We start from the raw sequence: 18747 nt of genomic DNA, 5'->3' as shown, positions 1-18747 counted from the left end.
ATCATCTCACCACACAGTGTCTGTGCCTCTCTCTCATACACACTGAACTGGAATCTCCTGAAGGCAAAGGCATAAATCTCCTGAGTGTCTGAGTCTCATCATCCAGAACAAGGCTGTAATTGTGCATTTCCTTGACTTAACCTCTGACCCCCTCAACGTCATCTGTCTTCAGAAGTCTGCCACACTGCTTCTTTTTAAATACCCACAAACACTGACGTGGCTCAGATCCTTTTAATGAACATTAGTAAGATTTGTCAGATTTGATTTGATTTGATTTTGACTAGACCTTTAAATTGGGAGGCTAAATACTAGAGCTGGGTATTGATAAAACCAGCCTATCACAACACAACACAGACAGTCTGGTTTCCATGGCTTCAGAGGACATTACAGGGACTTGCATTCATTTTCTGGAGACTCACTCTAACCTTAACCTTAACCAAAACGACTACTGACCCAACTGTAACCTTAGCCCTACCGATACTTCTTCACCTTAAAATTGAATAGTTTATACTATGAGGACTTGCTGTTTGTCCCCGAAAGGAAGTCCCCATATTGTGATTGTGTAAACAGACTTAGGTCCCCACAACATGAGTAATACCTGGATCACACATATTCTCATGCAGCATTCTTACTAGGAACATTCATAGACATAATGCATTCCTTAACCCTTACCTAAACCCAATTTTAACCCTAACCCTAAAACCAGGTCTTAACCCTGAAAAAGCCCTTTTAATGGGAGACAGAAAGTGAGGACCAGCCAGAACGTCCTCACTTTCCCAAAATGTCTTCACGGCCCTTAGGTTTATAAGAGTGTTGGTCCTCACAAAGACACACGCACAAACTCACTTGCACATGTTCACGTCCTGCATACTTTTAGACGGCCAATCAGGAGCACTGTTGGATCTTGGTGAACCAGCATACTCACTGGCTCACTGATGCTGATGGGATTTACTACTTGAAATGTGATATTGAATGACAACACATTGTTTGATATGAGATCCCATGAAATGATTGAAGTTCAATACTCGGCTCTACTAAATACCCTGCACTACAGTTCCTCTCAGTTTTGTTTTTTGTCAATTGCTACATTTTCTGGCCTGCAACTCAGGTCTCATCAGCTCTGTCATCACACAGCAGCTTTTTCCAGTGAAAACACCCTAAGCACATTGTGTGCATCCTGCCAAACACCAAATAACAGGCAGACATAGTATAACTGGATGATCAACATACTGTACTAAAGAGCCAGATATTATTTTCAGGATTAGATGGAGACCAAAACAGAAAAGTCTAATTCATTCTTTACTCCAAATGAAAGTGAATACTGTTTCGTGTCTGCTGGAAATATGGAAATAGGCTAACCTTCTCTAACGAGTTCACTGCAACATCTCTCTGTGGTGATAATGCATACGTGCCATGTCTGCAGCTTATTCCATTCTCTCAAGTGGAATAAAATGGATTGATTTGAATTTTAATCAGACCTAAAGATGCAAAATTAGATCTTCCTTGTTTTTATGCAGCTAGGAAAAATGAAATGTGTGCCGCAGCCAGACTTCAGCATGACACTGATTCAACAGATCAGCGGCAGCTATCACGGTTGCCAGCAAAAATGATTAAATGGTTTTTCCCCGGTCCCATTGTGTACTCCTGTGTCACTTCTGGTATCAAACCAGCCACGTTTTATATTGATTGTTGTTATTGGCCTCACCTGTTTCCAGAAATTGGTCTCAATTAAAGTGTGGCCAGGCCATAGACTGTATTTCAAAAGTACACGTGTTTTCCCCCAGTTTGAAAAAGTAAGGCCTATTCTGTCTGACGTAGGATGGAAGTAGCACTCCACTGGAAAAAGGACTTTAAATGAAAGTCTTTTGGTAAACAGCTACTTCTCACTTAATTTATGTCGCCTGTAAACATTCTTCAATAGACAATTATGGAAATTTTCCAAATTATGTTCCTATCTATCGTAAAGCACAGCACGTATGAGTATGATCGACAGCCAGTACCATCTAATAAATGACTGGTCATGTCTCTGTGAACTTCCACTTTCAATAACTGACATGATACCGGTCAAAATCTTGAGGCCTCAAAATGGGAGTTTGTACCACATCATGTATAGACTATGGGCGAGACACACTTGTGAGATATCAACAAGCCTGCTGACTGGTCTGGTTTTCAGGCCTGAGACCTTGAATTTACACATCTATCTCTGTCTGTCTGTGTGTCTCTCTCTCTCTCTCTCTCTCTCTCTCACAGTCGTTACTGATTTTGAAAAGACTGGTTTCAGCATGATTTTTTTAATGGCGACAGCCAACTGTCCTCAACTGACTGGGAAGACTCTGTCCAACTGTAACATCGGGCAAAAAAATCTTGTTGCGTGTCCCCAGCTTAAGACAGACACGATCAGACATAAGATGTTTGTGATACCTGTACATTCTCTAGGTTTCATCGCCTGTATTATACAAAAAAGAGTGTGGATGGGGGGGAATAACTGTAGATTCTGTCGAAGAAGCAGTGCTTTGCGGTGTTTTGTCATGAAAGGATGGAGGGAGGGACATGTTTCCATTCAGAGTGTTTCCTTCCACTCTTTCATTTGATGATAACAGGATTAGGGTGATGCCCTGCTCATGGGTGTATGTGTATTTAATCAGCACGGGCTCTTTACTGTGCCGCGCTTTCAACCAGGGAGTGACTCCTGTTAAATGAAGTCTTGATGTGTGTTTCCATTCTCAATCTCAGTTGAGGTACTGCAGCAGGCTAATACAAGGCTGCTGAGGATTGCTTCTAGTTAAAGGGTAAAAATGTTAAAGGTATATTTAAGCATGTTAAAGGTATATTTAAGGTACTTCTCTTAAGATTGTTATGAGAAGTACCTTAGTTAAAGTAGTAAAGTAGTTAAAGGGTAAAAATGTTAAAGGTATATTTAAGCATGTTAAAGGTATATTTAAGGTACTTCTCTTAAGATTGTTATGAGAAGTACCTTAGTTAAAGTAGTAAAGTAGTTAAAGGGTAAACATGTTAAAGGTATATTTAAACATGTTAAAGGTATATTTAAGGTACTTCTCATAAGATTGTATGAGAAGTACGATTTGAGGAGTGATATTTACATATTCTACTACAGTAATTCTCTTAGGTATAAGTGTATAAACAGGCGTTTTAATAAAAAACTGTTGCAGCAGTTGTAAAAGCACATTCCTTTCCACATTTGTCCTTTTACAAGTTATGGCTGCAAATGGATTAGTAGGTGTTTACTTTCATGCTGCAATGAGATTAGATTTTATTGATGAATTAACAAGGCTATTACAAGTGTACTCATACAAATGTGATTTACACATTTGTTTACATGATGGTTTTGATTATGTCAACAACAACTACTACTACTACTACTACTACTACTCTGAAGGCTGATGTTCTAACATCTGCTGTGTATCTGTTTCTCTGGGTAACAACATAAACTATCTGAGAAACAGTGACATGATAATGATTTTACTCTCTTCTAGTAGCTGAGTTTTTAAGGGATTTTAGATTAAAAAAATGTTTTTATTAAGAAGGACATGTCTTTTTCCCTGTGGGAGCAACTAGGCTTGTTAATGTCTGCTCAGACCTGTAGTTCAAACTGCAAACTAATTATTTAGCTCTTTTTATTATCCTCCTCTGTGTGAGGTCTGATTAATTTCTTCCACATCTACTTTATGAATACACTCCCTTCCTTTTTTCTTTAGGAGCTTTCCCTGGGCTTCAAAGGTAATGGTAACCACCTGCCTGATTACTTGTTGTGTTTTTGTGAGAGGAGGATATGCTGTGGGAAAAGCACACAGCTCTTGATGCTTTTGTGTAATTAAGCTGGCTGGGTAGATTAGTCATTGTCATTTTAAGGGCTCTAGTTTCATACCATAACAACAAATTATATTTTGGTTTACCGAAATTGTAATTTTCAGTCAATCAAGTGCATTTGCTGTCGGGGTGCAAATCTGCATAAGTTGCCTAATTGCATTAGACTAAATGATAAATAAACATGATATAGTATTTGTTGCATAAAAAATCATTAAGACAGAAATCATTAAGTACTATTAAACAGACACTTCGATATGGAACTGAATTAGAGTAAAAAATTCCTTAAAGTTTTGGATACATGTCTAAGCAACCTTAAAATTGTTCTTATCACCAGCAGCATTAAATGACAAATAAGTACTTTGTTGATAACCATAATGGCAAGCTAAAGTCTAAAGCTTTAGGAGTTGGTGGCAGCTTACATTAAACTGTAATTTATGTTCTGTTCACCAGATGAAACCTTGGAGTGAGGAAGGAAATATTTGTTTGCCAGTATGGTGTCTTCTGTTTTTTTTCCATTTTGTTGTATGTTGTTGTCACGAGTAGATCACGACTACTCATTGCCATTTTATTACATGTTCTACCACCAAAATTCTCCTTTTATAACAATTCCCATAACAATTCCCATGATCCCATGCTGACATCGTCAAACCAGGTCTTGTGTTATAGTTTTGATTGAGAGACTCCTAGCAGCACAGATTACATACTGTGCATTTAAGGGAAGGGAATTCAACATAAAATAATTCAACATAACTAATGTTACTCATTTTAAATTAACATTGTCCATTTTTGCTGTCATAACTGTTTCACTCTGTGCAAAGTTTCCCATATCGAAATAACAGTAGTGAAGGCAGGATTTGTTGTTGTGCTTTCTTTCTTCTTTCAAGCCACACCTATGAGCTGCCTGCACAGGGTTTCTGGTACAGAGCTCTTCAAGTCTGTACCAGGGAACTATGGTCTCTGGGTATTTACTCTCTGTGGGAATGGGCTGCTTTTCCACCAACTGAGGCCAAAGGTTTGATTAAAAAAAAGTAGAAAAAACTGGCCTTGTATGCCCGTGACCTTTCCCCGTTAGTTGGCTGTTTGGGGCTGTGTGTATTTGGACAATAAATCTCCACAAGGACCCGACACAGCCTGGGACAGACAGGAAGTATACAGTTTCAGGGTAACCATAGCAACGTCCCTTTGGCCTCATGAAGGAGAGGGTACTTGGAGTCGAGGGGCCTTGTCAGCATTGTGCCAAAAAAGTCAGCAAGTTTCTCTTTGCCAGCTGGGTTACTCTCTCAATAAAAAGAGCTTTATTCAATATAAGCCGCACCAAAATCCTCATCTGTTTTTAATTAGAGTCAAATAGATTAAGCCGAGTTTAGTTTTATTAAGTCAATCTGTGATTGTGGCTTCATGTCTTCTTTATTCCTCTCTCTCTCTAGCTGCTTTCCTCTCCAGTCTAGGCCAGTATGAGATTGCTATCCCAGTGCGTGTAGGGCCTAATGGTGAGGCACTGGACACACCTCAACACCAACGAAGAAGACGCCGCAGTGCTGAAGACAGACCACCTGACTCAGTAATATGCTTTTTGGACTTATTGACCTCACTTTTCTTTATTTCCTTTCTGTTAGTTTTATGTCAACGCCTAAATGTAACTTAATCTAGAAATTACATCATTTATTTATAAACTGAACCTACTTTTCCTGTCGTTAAGCTCTTCTACCAGCTGTCCATGCCACGCAACAACTTCCTGCTGAACCTGACGCTGCAGGGAGGCCTGCTCTCCCACCAGTTCAGGGTTGAGTACTGGAAGAGGGGTAGATTAGCCTGGAGTCACCCTTACTCTCCCCATTGCCACTACACAGGACACCTCCAAGACCAGCCGCTCTCCAGCAAAGTGGCCCTGAGCAACTGTGATGGCCTGGTAAGCCTGAACCCTCTCGGTCCAATCCACAGCTAATGCACTGAGTGAGGTCAGCAGCAGCAGAAGTGCTGGGTCAGCAAATATCAGATAATCTTGATTTCAACATCAAAGCTTGTACTTTTAACAAACCTTGAGACTTAAATCCAGTCTTCATCTTGGATCAAATCAACCAGCGTGGTTCTCAAAGGGAAATGATCTAGAAGGAAACATTTTAAAGCAGAACTTTGCAAGTCTGGTTGCTTTTTCTCTAGCATAATGTACTCCTTTTCGGAGTATATATTTAGCACATAGCGTCTTTTCACCTTACCAAACGCACCGCCTGGTCAGGCCAACAATGCAATCAGTGCTGCTGCCCCAAATTGTCATGAATTGAGAAAAGAAGTTGCTCCCTCACTCTCTGCGTTGACTGTAATCAATGAGCAAGCAGCTCGCATGTTATGCACCGAAAAGGAAATTACCTTCTCACCAGCAGATGGCAGTAGTCTATTTGTCACATGTAAACTGCAGCATACTTGTCACTTGGACGCTTGCTCCAAATGACTACGTTGTCGTTGTAGTTGCTTCCAAATTCTATGGAAGAAGGTAGACGTTTGGCTATTCATCATTACTGTTTCTCTTCTCATCTTCTGATCGGAGAGCTAAACAGCCAGTCACAGTTGACGCTGCAATAAACGGACAGCAACTCCTATTCAACATAGCAGCTTTTACTCACAATGTATTTGGCAAAATTTGAGAAATATTCAACTTTCCAAGTGGCAGTGCGAGCGCCAACCAAACAAACCATGCTATGTGCATTTTCTAACATGGGCACGAGCCATTCAAATCACGTTTATGTGTTAATGCTCAAACAGAGCATCATCCAAAAGTAGCTCTTGGACAAGAGCTCCCAATGCCTCACTTGAACGCTCTTGTCCAAGAGCATCCATGTGTTGGTTTGCCATCACAGACATTGCTTTGCTAACTGGCATGCCAACTGGCATGTTACAATGCATATGTGTGCCTTGAGAGAGAGAAGGTCAAACACTGTCCACAGTTGGATCAGATGTCAGGTGGTCCATATCAGAAAGTTGCAAGATGTAGCCTTTCAAGTGCTGATGTTGGGAAGATTTGAGTGGAGGGAGGTTTCAGACGATTTAACCAGCACTTCCTTTGAAGCACACTGAGACCTTTATCATTACCCTTTAACATCAAGTTCTGGCATGTTCTGTTGGGGGCATCCAAAGGATGTCTGGGAAATGTAGAATATTATTACTTCAACTTTTAAGCTGGGTTAGAGGAAGCATTACTTTGAGCCTGTCGGCCACTGATCAGCCACAGCAATCAAACCCAACAATGCCGAACTGTAGATCATTTAAAAAGACTTAAAACAACAGAAAACTGGTGTGTGCTTGTTGATCTATCAAATTTTGCGATTGCACAACCCAAAAAAAAAAGCACCAAACAGTAGAGCTAAGAGCTGCTGCACACACACGTGCTGCCTTGATGCCAAATGGGCATGGATACTCTGAATTGTAGTGTATACACAGCTGAGGATTAGATGTTTTCCCGAAGCGTTAATAAGTAGCACATGTAATTACTGTTGGTCAAACCAGCATGAGCACATTCACCAGTGAGCTGTCTGAGTGTCCAGAGTGGCATCACTAATTTAATCATGGGATTAAAGGCACCTTAAAAGCTGCCGCATTGACTCAGTCAGGTCACTCTGACTGAGGCCAACACATCTGAGCAAAATCAAAGTGTTAGTGTATTACTCTCTGTCTCACTCTCTCATTCTCTCACGTGTGTGTGAGAAACATGTAATAACTCTTTAGACAAAACACAGATTAAGTGTGATAAAAGTTGTTTCTGTGTCAAAGTATCAGTTTTGCTTTGGTGTTTGTCTGGTTAATTTAAAACACAAAAATTATTTTTTTTTGTAAATGAAAAAAACGTATTATGAAACCTTCACTGCAGCTTTCAGTTTTCCGACCTATTAGCAAGGGAATACCTGAGGATGTCTAATTTCTGCTACATTAGACGCTAAGAGGTTGTTGTGAAATCTCCTTGGTCTGTTGCTCAATCGTCTTTGTCGACAGGATCGTTCTTCTCTGATAACTGTAATATGTGGAAGTTGTTTCGTAATGCTAATCTGATATTCAAGGGACAAAAAAAAAAAGGAGATTATCGACTTTCTTTGACAATGCAAATGTCGCTCTGTTTTCTGCAGCAGGGGGTGATTGTAGCAGGAGGAGAGGAGTACCTGATCGAACCTCTCGTCTCATCAGATAACCAGACCAGGACAGAGAGGGCAGAGGAGCGCCCCCATGTGGTTTATAAACGCTCATCGCTTCGCCATCAGTACAAGGGCCAATCGTGTGGAGTCATTGGTGAGAGAGGAGATTTTTTTTGTTGTTTTTTTATGAGCAGCAGTATTGGGTATTTGCTTTTGCAAAGCAGCCAGCAGGAGAGGACTGTGGTCGTGTCTGAGTTCCCAGTTTTGATTGGGTGTGACCAAGTTTGTGTTACAGGGCGTTGCTGAAAAAACCAAAGTATGTTCACAAAATTATCTTTCAGCAAATAAAAATCCAACCTTTTACTGTTGTAAAGTCTACTCCACATCTTCGTACAGTGTTTCAGATGATCCCAAGTGTCAATTCAAGGCAAATGCAAATACAGTGAATGGTTCCGCTCGCTGCTGTTGTGGATTTCATCTTTTCACATAATGATGAAAAGGTGTGTGTAATCTCCCCAGATGAAAAGCCGATGAAAGGAGCGTCTTGGTGGCAGCGAACACTGAAAACACCTCCCCATCACGTCGGCCGCGGCCAGCTGCCTCTGAAGCGCTCAGTTAGCCGGGAGCGCTACGTGGAGACGCTGGTGGTCGCTGATAAGATGATGGTGGGTTACCACGGCCGCAGGGACATCGAGCAGTACATCCTGGCTGTCATGAATATTGTAAGTTTCACAACACAAAAGTTGTCCAAAAAGTCACCTTCCCTGTGTCAGTACAAATGTGTTATTACACCTTTTTGAGTCAAGTTTAAAACAACTTCAGCGTGAGAAGATTTGGTGAAGAAGATGATGCATTAGAACACAAAGGTACAACTAGAAAACATTTTACAAGCGACGGCACAGAAATGTTCCAAGTGACTGGTGCAGTGATTTCAAAGAACAAAAGAATCACTGAGGTTGGGCCCGATTGTCCAACGCACTAAACAAAAATAATTTACTGAGACTTGAAAATAAGTTTAACCATCTATTAATGGAAAAAGGACGAAGTCATGAACTCATAACCAAAATAATGATCCGTCTATCTCTCTCTAACTATGCTAGGTGAACAGGTGATTCCCTTAATTTAATATCCCATATATCTACAACCCACTATCCACCTATCCAAGGTGATTACAACACACTTTAATATAATGAAAAAAATATATAATTAATTTGTGGCTCCTACAACTGGTATACATTTGAGCGTGTCAAATTAGATCTCCAAATTAGATCTAAAATTAGACAGGCTTAAGTTGTATGTCATCATACACTCTTTCTATCACTGTAGATCACTTCACACACCGGATCCCTTTAAACCTAAACACACACATGTTAAGAATGTGTTTAATGGGTGGTTGCTCAGCTGCCTTTGTTACAAACCAGGTTGCATCCAGAGTTTTTCAGAATCATAGAGACCAGCAGTGTGTCTTTAGTGGTGGGGAGCAAAGTGGGCCAAATTACACCAGACACCAAGTAGGGGTTTTAGTCCATTTTTTTCTAGTCTAGGTCTTTTTCTTTACTGGTGGTGCTTTAACTCTTTAATAATCATGTTGCGCTGACTTAACACACTAGTCTGATTCATGGAGTGTTTGGTTTGAGCTAAAATCAGTCTCAGTTGGGACTAAAGACAGGAGGAATATTCAGAAAACAGAAAACTGCAGTTTGCTTTCCGACAGGAAAACCATCACTGAACCAGGCTGTTTTTATTTCAAAAAATAGTGGACGTTTTTCAACAATTTTCAAGACTGGGCTCCTGTTGTCTGTTACTTCTCTCCACAAATCTTTATTTATGATGGATTCATCCATGTGTGTATCAGCTGTTTTTAAGACTGGTCTTTTCTTGTTTCCCTGGAGGTCAGGTTGCCAAACTGTTCCAGGATTCTAGCCTGGGGAATGCAGTCAACATTGTAGTGACACGGCTCATCCTGCTCATGGAAGACCAGGTAGAAACTTTCTCTCTGTGTCCTTGTCCTCACTATTTTCCAGACTGCACAAAAAAAACCGCTTCCCTGAACAGTGTCTATAAGCTCTTTGTTTGTGTCAAATGATCAGGTTAAGGGTCTTTTCCTCCACCACTGCCAGTGGACAGAGTGTGTAAATGTGTCTTGTGAGTAGCAGCTGTAATGAAAGGGACAAGAGGACGTAGTGAGGCATAGTAGAGGGTGGAGGAGTCAGGTAATGGGGGGAATTTGTACCTGTCAGACAGAACTGCTTTGTGACTGTCTGGCTCACTGCTGGTGTGGTGAACAGTTACCTCTCTGACCGTCGCTATAATCCACCTCCAGAAAGTCACAAAGGTAGGTTTAGATGCTGATGTGAATCACAGCTTCACAAAGACAGACAGGTTTGCACGAAACCACCCGATGGCCCTAAATAGATCACTCAAGGTCCAGTATTTTCTTGCCAGGCTTGATCAGTCAGTCAGTCTGTCTGTCTTTTTCTACCCGTCCAATTACAGACCTTGGATGCATTGACACAATACGGACACTCATGTTCCCCAGACTATGAATCCCCCTTTGATAAGCCGGCCATTAAAAGTTTAATTTCACAATGAGTTTGCCAACAGCCAATGAAAAAAGAGTAGGTGGGACAGTGGAACTCAGGAAATAGGAAGAAGCGGGAATATCAACGATGGTTTCTATCTTTAAACTGTTGTCCTCGTAGACACTCGCTCTAGATACAGATGGTAGAATTTTTGTGTGCTATGAGTAAGAGAATGCAGGTAACAGAGGACCCAGACTGAGGATCCACACAGAGTTTAGCTCATAAAAAGTGCATGACCTTACCAGCGTAGCTCAGGGGATGACGGAGTCTTCTGACTGCCTAGTGAATGACCTTATCAACCTGCCACTAACAGCATGTGATGTGATGTCCGTTATAATGTTGACCTTTACCACGGTCTGACAGAAGACTCCCAGTGAACTGCGGGGCAGTTACAGCGTGGCTTTGAGGTTTTTTCTATAGATACCCTATTAGGGAACATTTATGATTCACACTCTTCAGAATTAGCTCCATAACTCACCACTCAGATGTGTTTGTCATCTGTGGGATTTAATAAGTAAATGTTAGGATCATTAGCGGTGTGCAGTATTAATGTTATTCTTACTCCAGGGAGCGCTGAGGTTGGGACAGAACCGGGAGTCCAGTGGTTCTGTGTCACTTTCCATGTCTGAAAACGGCAAGCTGCCCCTGAAAAACAAAACCAGGCCAGCAGTGGGCCCAGAAATGAGGGACTGCGGGATGAGGCAATTACTAGTTATGTCACCACATGCATTCCTGGGTTACGAGTTCTCGCCAGCTGTGGCCAGCAGTGCATTCCCCTCGTCTCTTTTTCCTCCCTGGATTCTCGTAGTACTAGAAAGCAACTTCATTCTAATCCTACCTCCACTTCAACTTCTCTGGTACAGTACAGGGAATTCAGTCTTGGAAGCCACACAACTTTTCACTTGGTTTTTAGGATAAACTTCAAGAATGAAGTGTCCTTTAATGTGAGTTGAGCAATGAGTAAATTCCCTTGTTTCTAACACTAAATAAACCATTGGAGATAAATGGTTTCCACAGAGCTGAAAAACTAACACAGTGGGGCATAAAACAAGTCTGAAACGTTGCAATTCAGGAAGCGTGGGGCTGGGTAAAGATAACATTATTGGCCTATCATGTGATAGTTGAAATCTCTTTGTTGTCATTGGAATGGCCATATATTATTAATGTATTCTATATAAACATGGAATTGCTGTTTTTCTGCCTATTTTCTGCCTAAATTCTGCGTATGTTTCCTTTCTTTTTCCTCTTCCAGCCAACACTGGAGATCAACCACCATGCAGGGAAGTCTTTAGACAGTTTCTGTAAGTGGCAGAAAACCATCCAACACCGCAGCAGCTATGGAAACGCCATACCAGACAATGGGATTGCTCACCACGACACCGCTGTGCTCATCACCAGGTCAGGACACCAAGTCATAACACCTGTTTTCACATGTTTAAAAAGTCTTTCTTTTAGTCAGAGCAATGGTCTGCTGCTTTCTTAATGTCTTCTAAATGTTTTCCTGTTAATCTAAAGGTGTGGTGTGTAAGAATTAATGACATCAAATTGTGAGACTACAGATTGCAACACATGGAGGTGTCCTTCCACAGTACAAAAACATGCAGATTTGGGGATTAGGTCAATTGCACACTCTAATTTAAAAATGAGTGTGTGAGAGTGGATGGTTTTCTGGCTCTCTGTGGCTATGTGATGGACTGGAGACTTTCGCCATTCGCCCCATGTCAGCTGGAATTGGCGACCCTCATGTGGAGAAGATAAATGAATGAATGAACAAATGAATGAATGCATGCTTTGGCTAGTTTGCCTGTTCAGGCTGCTGGAGAAAGATGACGGCCTCTATAAATCAGGCCCATATAAGTACGAATAAAAAGGTGTATTCTACATAAACCTTAAAATGATTATACAGCCATACTTTTTGGTTGTGCATTCAGTTACTGTAAATAAACCTCCTTCCATCCATCCATCCATCCATTGTCTACTGCTTTATCCAGGGTTAAATTTCTGCTAATGACACTTTCCCAACCCTCTTCCTAAAGGCTTTAGCAAATCGTTTAGGGTTGTGTCTTGTCGTGTCTGGGTCGATGATAGCAAGGACCGCTCTGCCCAGCTCAGAAAGGTTTTAGGGAGGGAGTGAGAAAAAACAAAAAAACAATTGAGCCCAAGGGAGGATGAGAAACGAACCAGAAAATACAGCAAAGACTCACACACAAGACAAGCACTGCTCACTCTTTGCATTCCTCTGAGTCCACATTGTTACTGATACACAACAATGTGTAGGTACATATTAAACAGATAAAACACTGGTGCTATTGACTGAGGAATGTGCATCAGCAAACAGCAGAGCCATGGTTTGGTCAGGGTGATCCGATGATTGGGGCTGGACAGAGCTGCCACAAATACTTTTCTTCCTAAGAGAATGTGCTGTAAGCTCATGTTGCAGGCAGTTAACAGAGTCAAATAGAGGGGTGTTAAGAACAGGTAAATGTCATTACTGTTCTTTGGGAGGGGGAGTGGCTTTTTTGTGAACAGCTTGGATTTTATGATGGCTTTTATCAAGCAGAGGGTGGAAACTGTCCAGACAGATGACACCACAGTGACCGTCCAAGATTTCCTGCTATTGTTCTTTTAAAAGTATATCTGTCTGCTATCACTGCTGTTCACTGTCTGTCCCCAGTGTCTGTGTATATAACAGTGTGTCCATTTCAACGAGGGCTGGACAGCTTTGCGATCATTTTGAATTGCGATTGATTCACGGTATCAGAGGGAATGGTTATATCATTATTCTCATTTTCTTTTGGAAAAACATGTTTAGAAGGATTTCTGTGTGACATTTTGTGCAGATCTGTGAGAAACAAAGATGTTCTCTTCAGTCTATAGAAAAAGATGGGTACAGGTCAAGACAATAATTAATCTAAAAGGATATTTTGGCTTTAACAAATAGGCTGTATTGTGATTTGGATTCAATTTCGATGAAGTGTTCAGCCCTAATTTCAAATATGTATGTGTCTGTAAGCTATAGACACTATAGCTTATGGACTATAATATAAAGACTTTTTATTTCCTGTCTGCAGATATGACATCTGCATCCAAAAAAACAAGCCCTGCGAAACCCTAGGTAACACACACACACACACACACACACACACACACACACACACACACACACACACATACACACACACACACACACAGGTTTGCACAGCTACTCTTCTTAGGACACTGCATTGAGAGATTATTGATAATATTCCTGATAAAATCCTTACCAGCGTACTGTTGTCACATGTAAATGACAAACTCCGAAGAATGTCCAGACCCAAATCTGTAAGTTGAGGTCAAGAAATGAACATAAGCCAGTGTAAAGTTTATTTTTCTTTTATCTTAAAATAACATCAACTTCAAATGAAAAAGCAAGATGGAATTGCAGCATCTTTCATTTCCACAACCTGTGTCCTTTCATACGGAGGTCAGAGACTCAAATAGCCAGAATCAGGCCCAGAGAGTTTAAGTATAATGCTGAACTGAGGTCAGTTAAACACTTGGAATTCATCAAAAACCTGCAAAGCTTCATCATGCAAAGATTATTACAGCAACAGCACATTCAGCAAACATCACATCGCGTTCCTTTTAAGTCATTGAGAAACAACTTTTCTGTCTCAGGTCTGGCTCCTGTGGGAGGGATGTGTGAACCGGAGAGAAGCTGCAGTATCAATGAGGACATTGGCCTCGGAACAGCGTTTACTATTGCCCATGAGATCGGACACACGTGAGTAACACCAACACACAAACATTGTCATGTAATTCTTTTTTTTTTGTAACATTTTCGGAAAAAAAAAGAGGGAGATATAAATCAGTTCACCCCTATCATACAAAAGCTGGGGAAATCATCTATCTCTGACCCACTATGACACAAACTGTCTCTCCTGGAATCCCCACAGCGCACGCGTCTCGTGTATCTTTTGTTGTGTTGTTCTGCATCTGCGGCGAGGCTGTCCTTAGATTATACATCTGCACATCAGCAAAGACAGTTGTCTGTAATCCTTAGCAGCATGAGTCACTCCCATCAGTTGTGAATATGTTAATAGTTGTATGTTTTTCTTTCACTCACAATGTTTATTTGCTCGTGGGATTGGTAACATGTGGAGCTGGAGTATGCCTGTTTTTTTTTCTACATCACGACCTCCTGGGTGATTGTGATTTACTAGAGCAGCTGTTCTGGATCAGTTGATAACTAGTAATTTTATCTGCCTGTAAACCTAATTTCTGTCATGAATGCTGACTTTGTTTTTGTTGTTTTTTTTTTCTTCTGCAAAACCACGGAGCTGGTTTATTCTTATTGTTCAGTGGAGTTGAGTTTTATTCAATTGACTTGTGTGCACACAACACAGAAGTACGAAGACTGATGGTGGATCCATCACTAGTGATGACCACGCTTCACCTTCAACTACTCCCACCCCAGGGCTGAAAACCAACATGACTGTACATTGTGTACTGATTTATGTGTATACATAATATGTGTGTGTGTGTGTTAATGTGTTTCACCACCCTCGGTGCAATGTAAAATTGTTATGACATCAGTTGTGCAGCATTAGATTAAATGCAGGCCAGTTTGTGGTGAAGTGTACCCACATGAAAGGACGACACAGACCAAAACATAGATGACTCAGCTGAGGGATTCAAAGCTTTCAGGAAATTCGTATTTCAGACTCGTTGCTGCATGACGTCATGGCAGAAAATGGCTCTGTAACACATTTTTATACATAATCACAAATAATGATCTGATGGACAAGAACTTAAAGAGACAGAATTTCTTCATCAAATATTACAGGAAATGTGTGGCAACTGGTGACTCATTAACTCGGGTAATAGCACAGAACTGGCAGAATCAAGAAACTGAAAAACAAAGTTATAAACTGGCATATGGAGAGAATTGGTGGAATTCCACCCAAAGGATGAGGAGAACTAGTTTTAAGAGTGAAATTGCTAAATAAGTATGTAAACTGAATGGGAGATCACTTAACAGGACACAGGTGCAAACAATAAGGGCAGGGACATGTGATTAGTGGAGCAGGAAAACCAAAGGCAGTCGTCTGTAATGAGAAAAACAGAATGAATTCCAAAATATAGCGGGAAATAAGGAATGATGACTAAAAAAGGACAAAACCTTGACTTGAGCAGATGACAGATATGGCCTGAGCAGGTCACCGCAGCCTCTAAAGCTGTGGACACTACTTTCACAGTCTTTAACGATTTTCCAATTCCTGACGAGGAATCGCAGACTGGAATCAACTGAAATGAAACGCTTTCACTGTTGCTGTTGTTTGCACAACTATCTGCTCTGAGAAATCAGTCTTCTGACGCGATGTCCTATGTCCCACCTACACTTTTTCATTGGCCGCTGGCAGCATGTGTTTGCAGTTTGGTCAGTAATCATCACACACACTACACTACCCGATTATGTCCAGAAAGAAAAATCAAACTTGTTCGATCGTCTACCCATGCCGACTGTCCCCCAACTAGTGCGGACTGGAGCAAACTCAACTGCCAAACTGTGAATCTTGGGTAAAATTGGGCAAAAGAATCTTGTAGTATGTCCCCAGCTTTAGTCAGTCTAAACCAGCGGAGCTCATGGAGTCCCAGTGAGCACAGATCATTGACCTCTGATGGTAATGATGAAACATGTGGTCATAATTTCTTTGCTGGATGAAGGTGAACACTGACAGCTGTGGACTGTCCTCAGTCATACGTCTGGGGTTTTCTTTTTAGATTCCTCTCTGTCATACTTTTCTTTTTTTTCCCCTCTTTCCTCAAAGTGTTGTCAATGTGTCCTCATGGTTTTTAGGTTTGGGATGAACCATGACGGTATGGGGAACGCATGTGGCCCTCGCAGCCAGGAGACCGCCAAGCTGATGGCCGACCACATCACCATGAAGACAAACCCGTTCATCTGGTCGGCATGTAGCCGGGATTACATCACCAGCTTCCTGGAGTGAGTCCGCCCTATCAGATATCTGCAACACCACAAATAATTTGGTAATTAGAGGAAGAAAAGAAATAAAATCACTGTTTTGATGATCAGAGACACATTGATATTAGTGACGAGGCTTGACAGTAGGCAGATCTATTTGGTTGTCTCGTTTCAATAAATCTTTTTTTCTTTGAACATTTCCAAAAAAATTTAGGAGAGCACACCATAAATTGTCTTGCAATGCAAATATTCACATTTCCTCTCATTTTACCTGTATTTACGTCGATAAATGCAGAAGTCAATGTGCTTTTTTAAATTCACAGGCTAACTGGATTCTATTCTGTTCTATTCATTTATAACAGTCACTCTCCAAATCTTTCATAGCACAACTTCCTTTCAACCTGACTTTCAAAATAAGAGCCACTGGAGCCATAACGCTTGTGAAATAAAAATACACGTTTCTATCACCTATTTCATTCTACGAGTTAACTTTATAAAATAAAATACACGTTTTTCATTCCGCAACCATCATAATCGGTAACTGGAAATAGTCTCACTTCACACCTGCGCAGAACAAAATATAAGTTGAGTATGTAAAATAAAATACATTTCATCCCATTCCATAACTGTTTACATTGGCAGTAACAGGAAGTAGTCACCGGCAAATTTAGTTGCACATGCACAAGTTGATGTACAATTTACTCGCACTGTCTCAAATTTTGGGCGCAAAATCCTGCCAAATGATTAACATATTTACAATGATTCCCTTATGTATTTCTTGTTTTTTTCTCATGCTTTAGCTCTGGAATGGGATCGTGTCTGAACAACGTCCCACCAAAGCAGGAGTTTGTGTATCCCACCACAGCTCCTGGTCAGGCCTACGACGCTGACGAACAGTGCCGCTTCCAGTACGGAGTCAGATCTCGACAGTGTAAATATTCGGTGAGTTCTCCGTCCACACTCTCAACACTTGTTGTTTTCTGTCATTCCTCTTTCTTATCTGGTAATGCAGGTCGCCTCGAAGTGACATAACATACAGTACATACACAGTAGCACTTTTTTCTTTAAGTATTTATATATAAAACCCAACTAATAATGGGACTTGCAGTATGACATACTTACTACGTCATCCCTTTACAATACTGCACATAATATGCCTATATTATATATATCTTCTGGTTAAATTATACGTCTACTGTTTTTTAAAATAATGGTAATGTATACGTTTGTTTTATTTTATATTTCCATGATTATGTTTTTGTTTTTTTTTTACTTTTACCACTTTTATATTGCAATATTGTTTCCGTTGAAGGACTAATAAATCTTATCATTCTTTTTGTTGAATAAAATGAAATAAAGTCAATAAATCAAGCCGTGATTAGAACATATGAATGATGAAAGGAAGTTAATTTAGCTAATTTCCATCACCGTTTACAGTGTTTATCCTCAATCAAGGGAACTTTTGAAAGGGTTTAAAATTGTCTTAATTTACTCTGTCATTGTTTAGCTCTGTGTAGTATTTTTACTGCCTCCCTGTCTCGGTACATCGCTGTAATTATTAAGTTGACTCTTGCGAATCTGCCCCCCGTTCAAGTTAGCTTCACTGCAATGATGTGAAACATCTTGGAATGCCGATGCTGAATAGCATAAATTTCATTACATGGTCAACTTTTACTGGGCCATGCAGAGACTGAATGGACATCTGGAACAGCAGACTGCTTTATAGACTCATTATTATCAATACTATGTGGTCAGAGCATATGTACGCAATAAAACGTGGCCCCATCTGTTATAGACATTGCTGCAGCAGGAGAAAAGAAGAGTCAGCGAATCCTCTGTGTCTTGTAGCTTATATGGAAAACTGACTGTTTTTTTTTTTGCTTTACTTCATGCTTTGTTCTTTCCTCTTTTCATTTCTCTCTGTCGTCTGTATTTTATTCTCCTTCCACAGGAAGTCTGCAGTGAGCTGTGGTGCATGAGTAAGAGCAACCGTTGCATCACCAGCAGCATTCCTGCTGCAGAGGGAACCATCTGTCAGACCAACACAATAGAGAAAGGGGTGAATAACACACAAGATCAAACTTTTTTTTCGTCATTATTGTTATTTAAATGTATAGTGTGTAACTTTTACATCTACACAAATGTCCTTTACATTGAAAGTATTGTCAAATAAGTGCTGATTCTCATTTCTACACGATTCTTAGCATATTGGGGTTTAGCTCAGGTGACACAAGCTGCACTGCACGCAGGA

General features: G+C 40.6%; 1 protein-coding gene across 1 annotated transcript in view; it reads left to right on the top strand.

The window, feature by feature from the left end:
- adamts10 (ADAM metallopeptidase with thrombospondin type 1 motif, 10) overlaps positions 1-18747 on the top strand; it is a 44339-nt gene that overhangs the window by 6683 nt on the left and 18909 nt on the right. The window contains exons 3-13 of the mRNA XM_044044682.1: positions 5256-5389; positions 5528-5737; positions 7944-8103; positions 8469-8671; positions 9847-9930; positions 11784-11929; positions 13603-13646; positions 14189-14294; positions 16371-16517; positions 17297-17438; positions 18448-18555. Of these exons, the coding sequence (XP_043900617.1) occupies positions 5256-5389; positions 5528-5737; positions 7944-8103; positions 8469-8671; positions 9847-9930; positions 11784-11929; positions 13603-13646; positions 14189-14294; positions 16371-16517; positions 17297-17438; positions 18448-18555 (1484 nt within the window). The remainder of the gene's footprint in view (positions 1-5255; positions 5390-5527; positions 5738-7943; positions 8104-8468; positions 8672-9846; positions 9931-11783; positions 11930-13602; positions 13647-14188; positions 14295-16370; positions 16518-17296; positions 17439-18447; positions 18556-18747) is intronic.

Source organism: Solea senegalensis, linkage group LG14, assembly GCF_019176455.1.
Source record: "Solea senegalensis isolate Sse05_10M linkage group LG14, IFAPA_SoseM_1, whole genome shotgun sequence".
NCBI lineage: Eukaryota > Metazoa > Chordata > Actinopteri > Pleuronectiformes > Soleidae > Solea > Solea senegalensis.
This window is presented reverse-complemented; position numbering and strand designations above follow the sequence as displayed.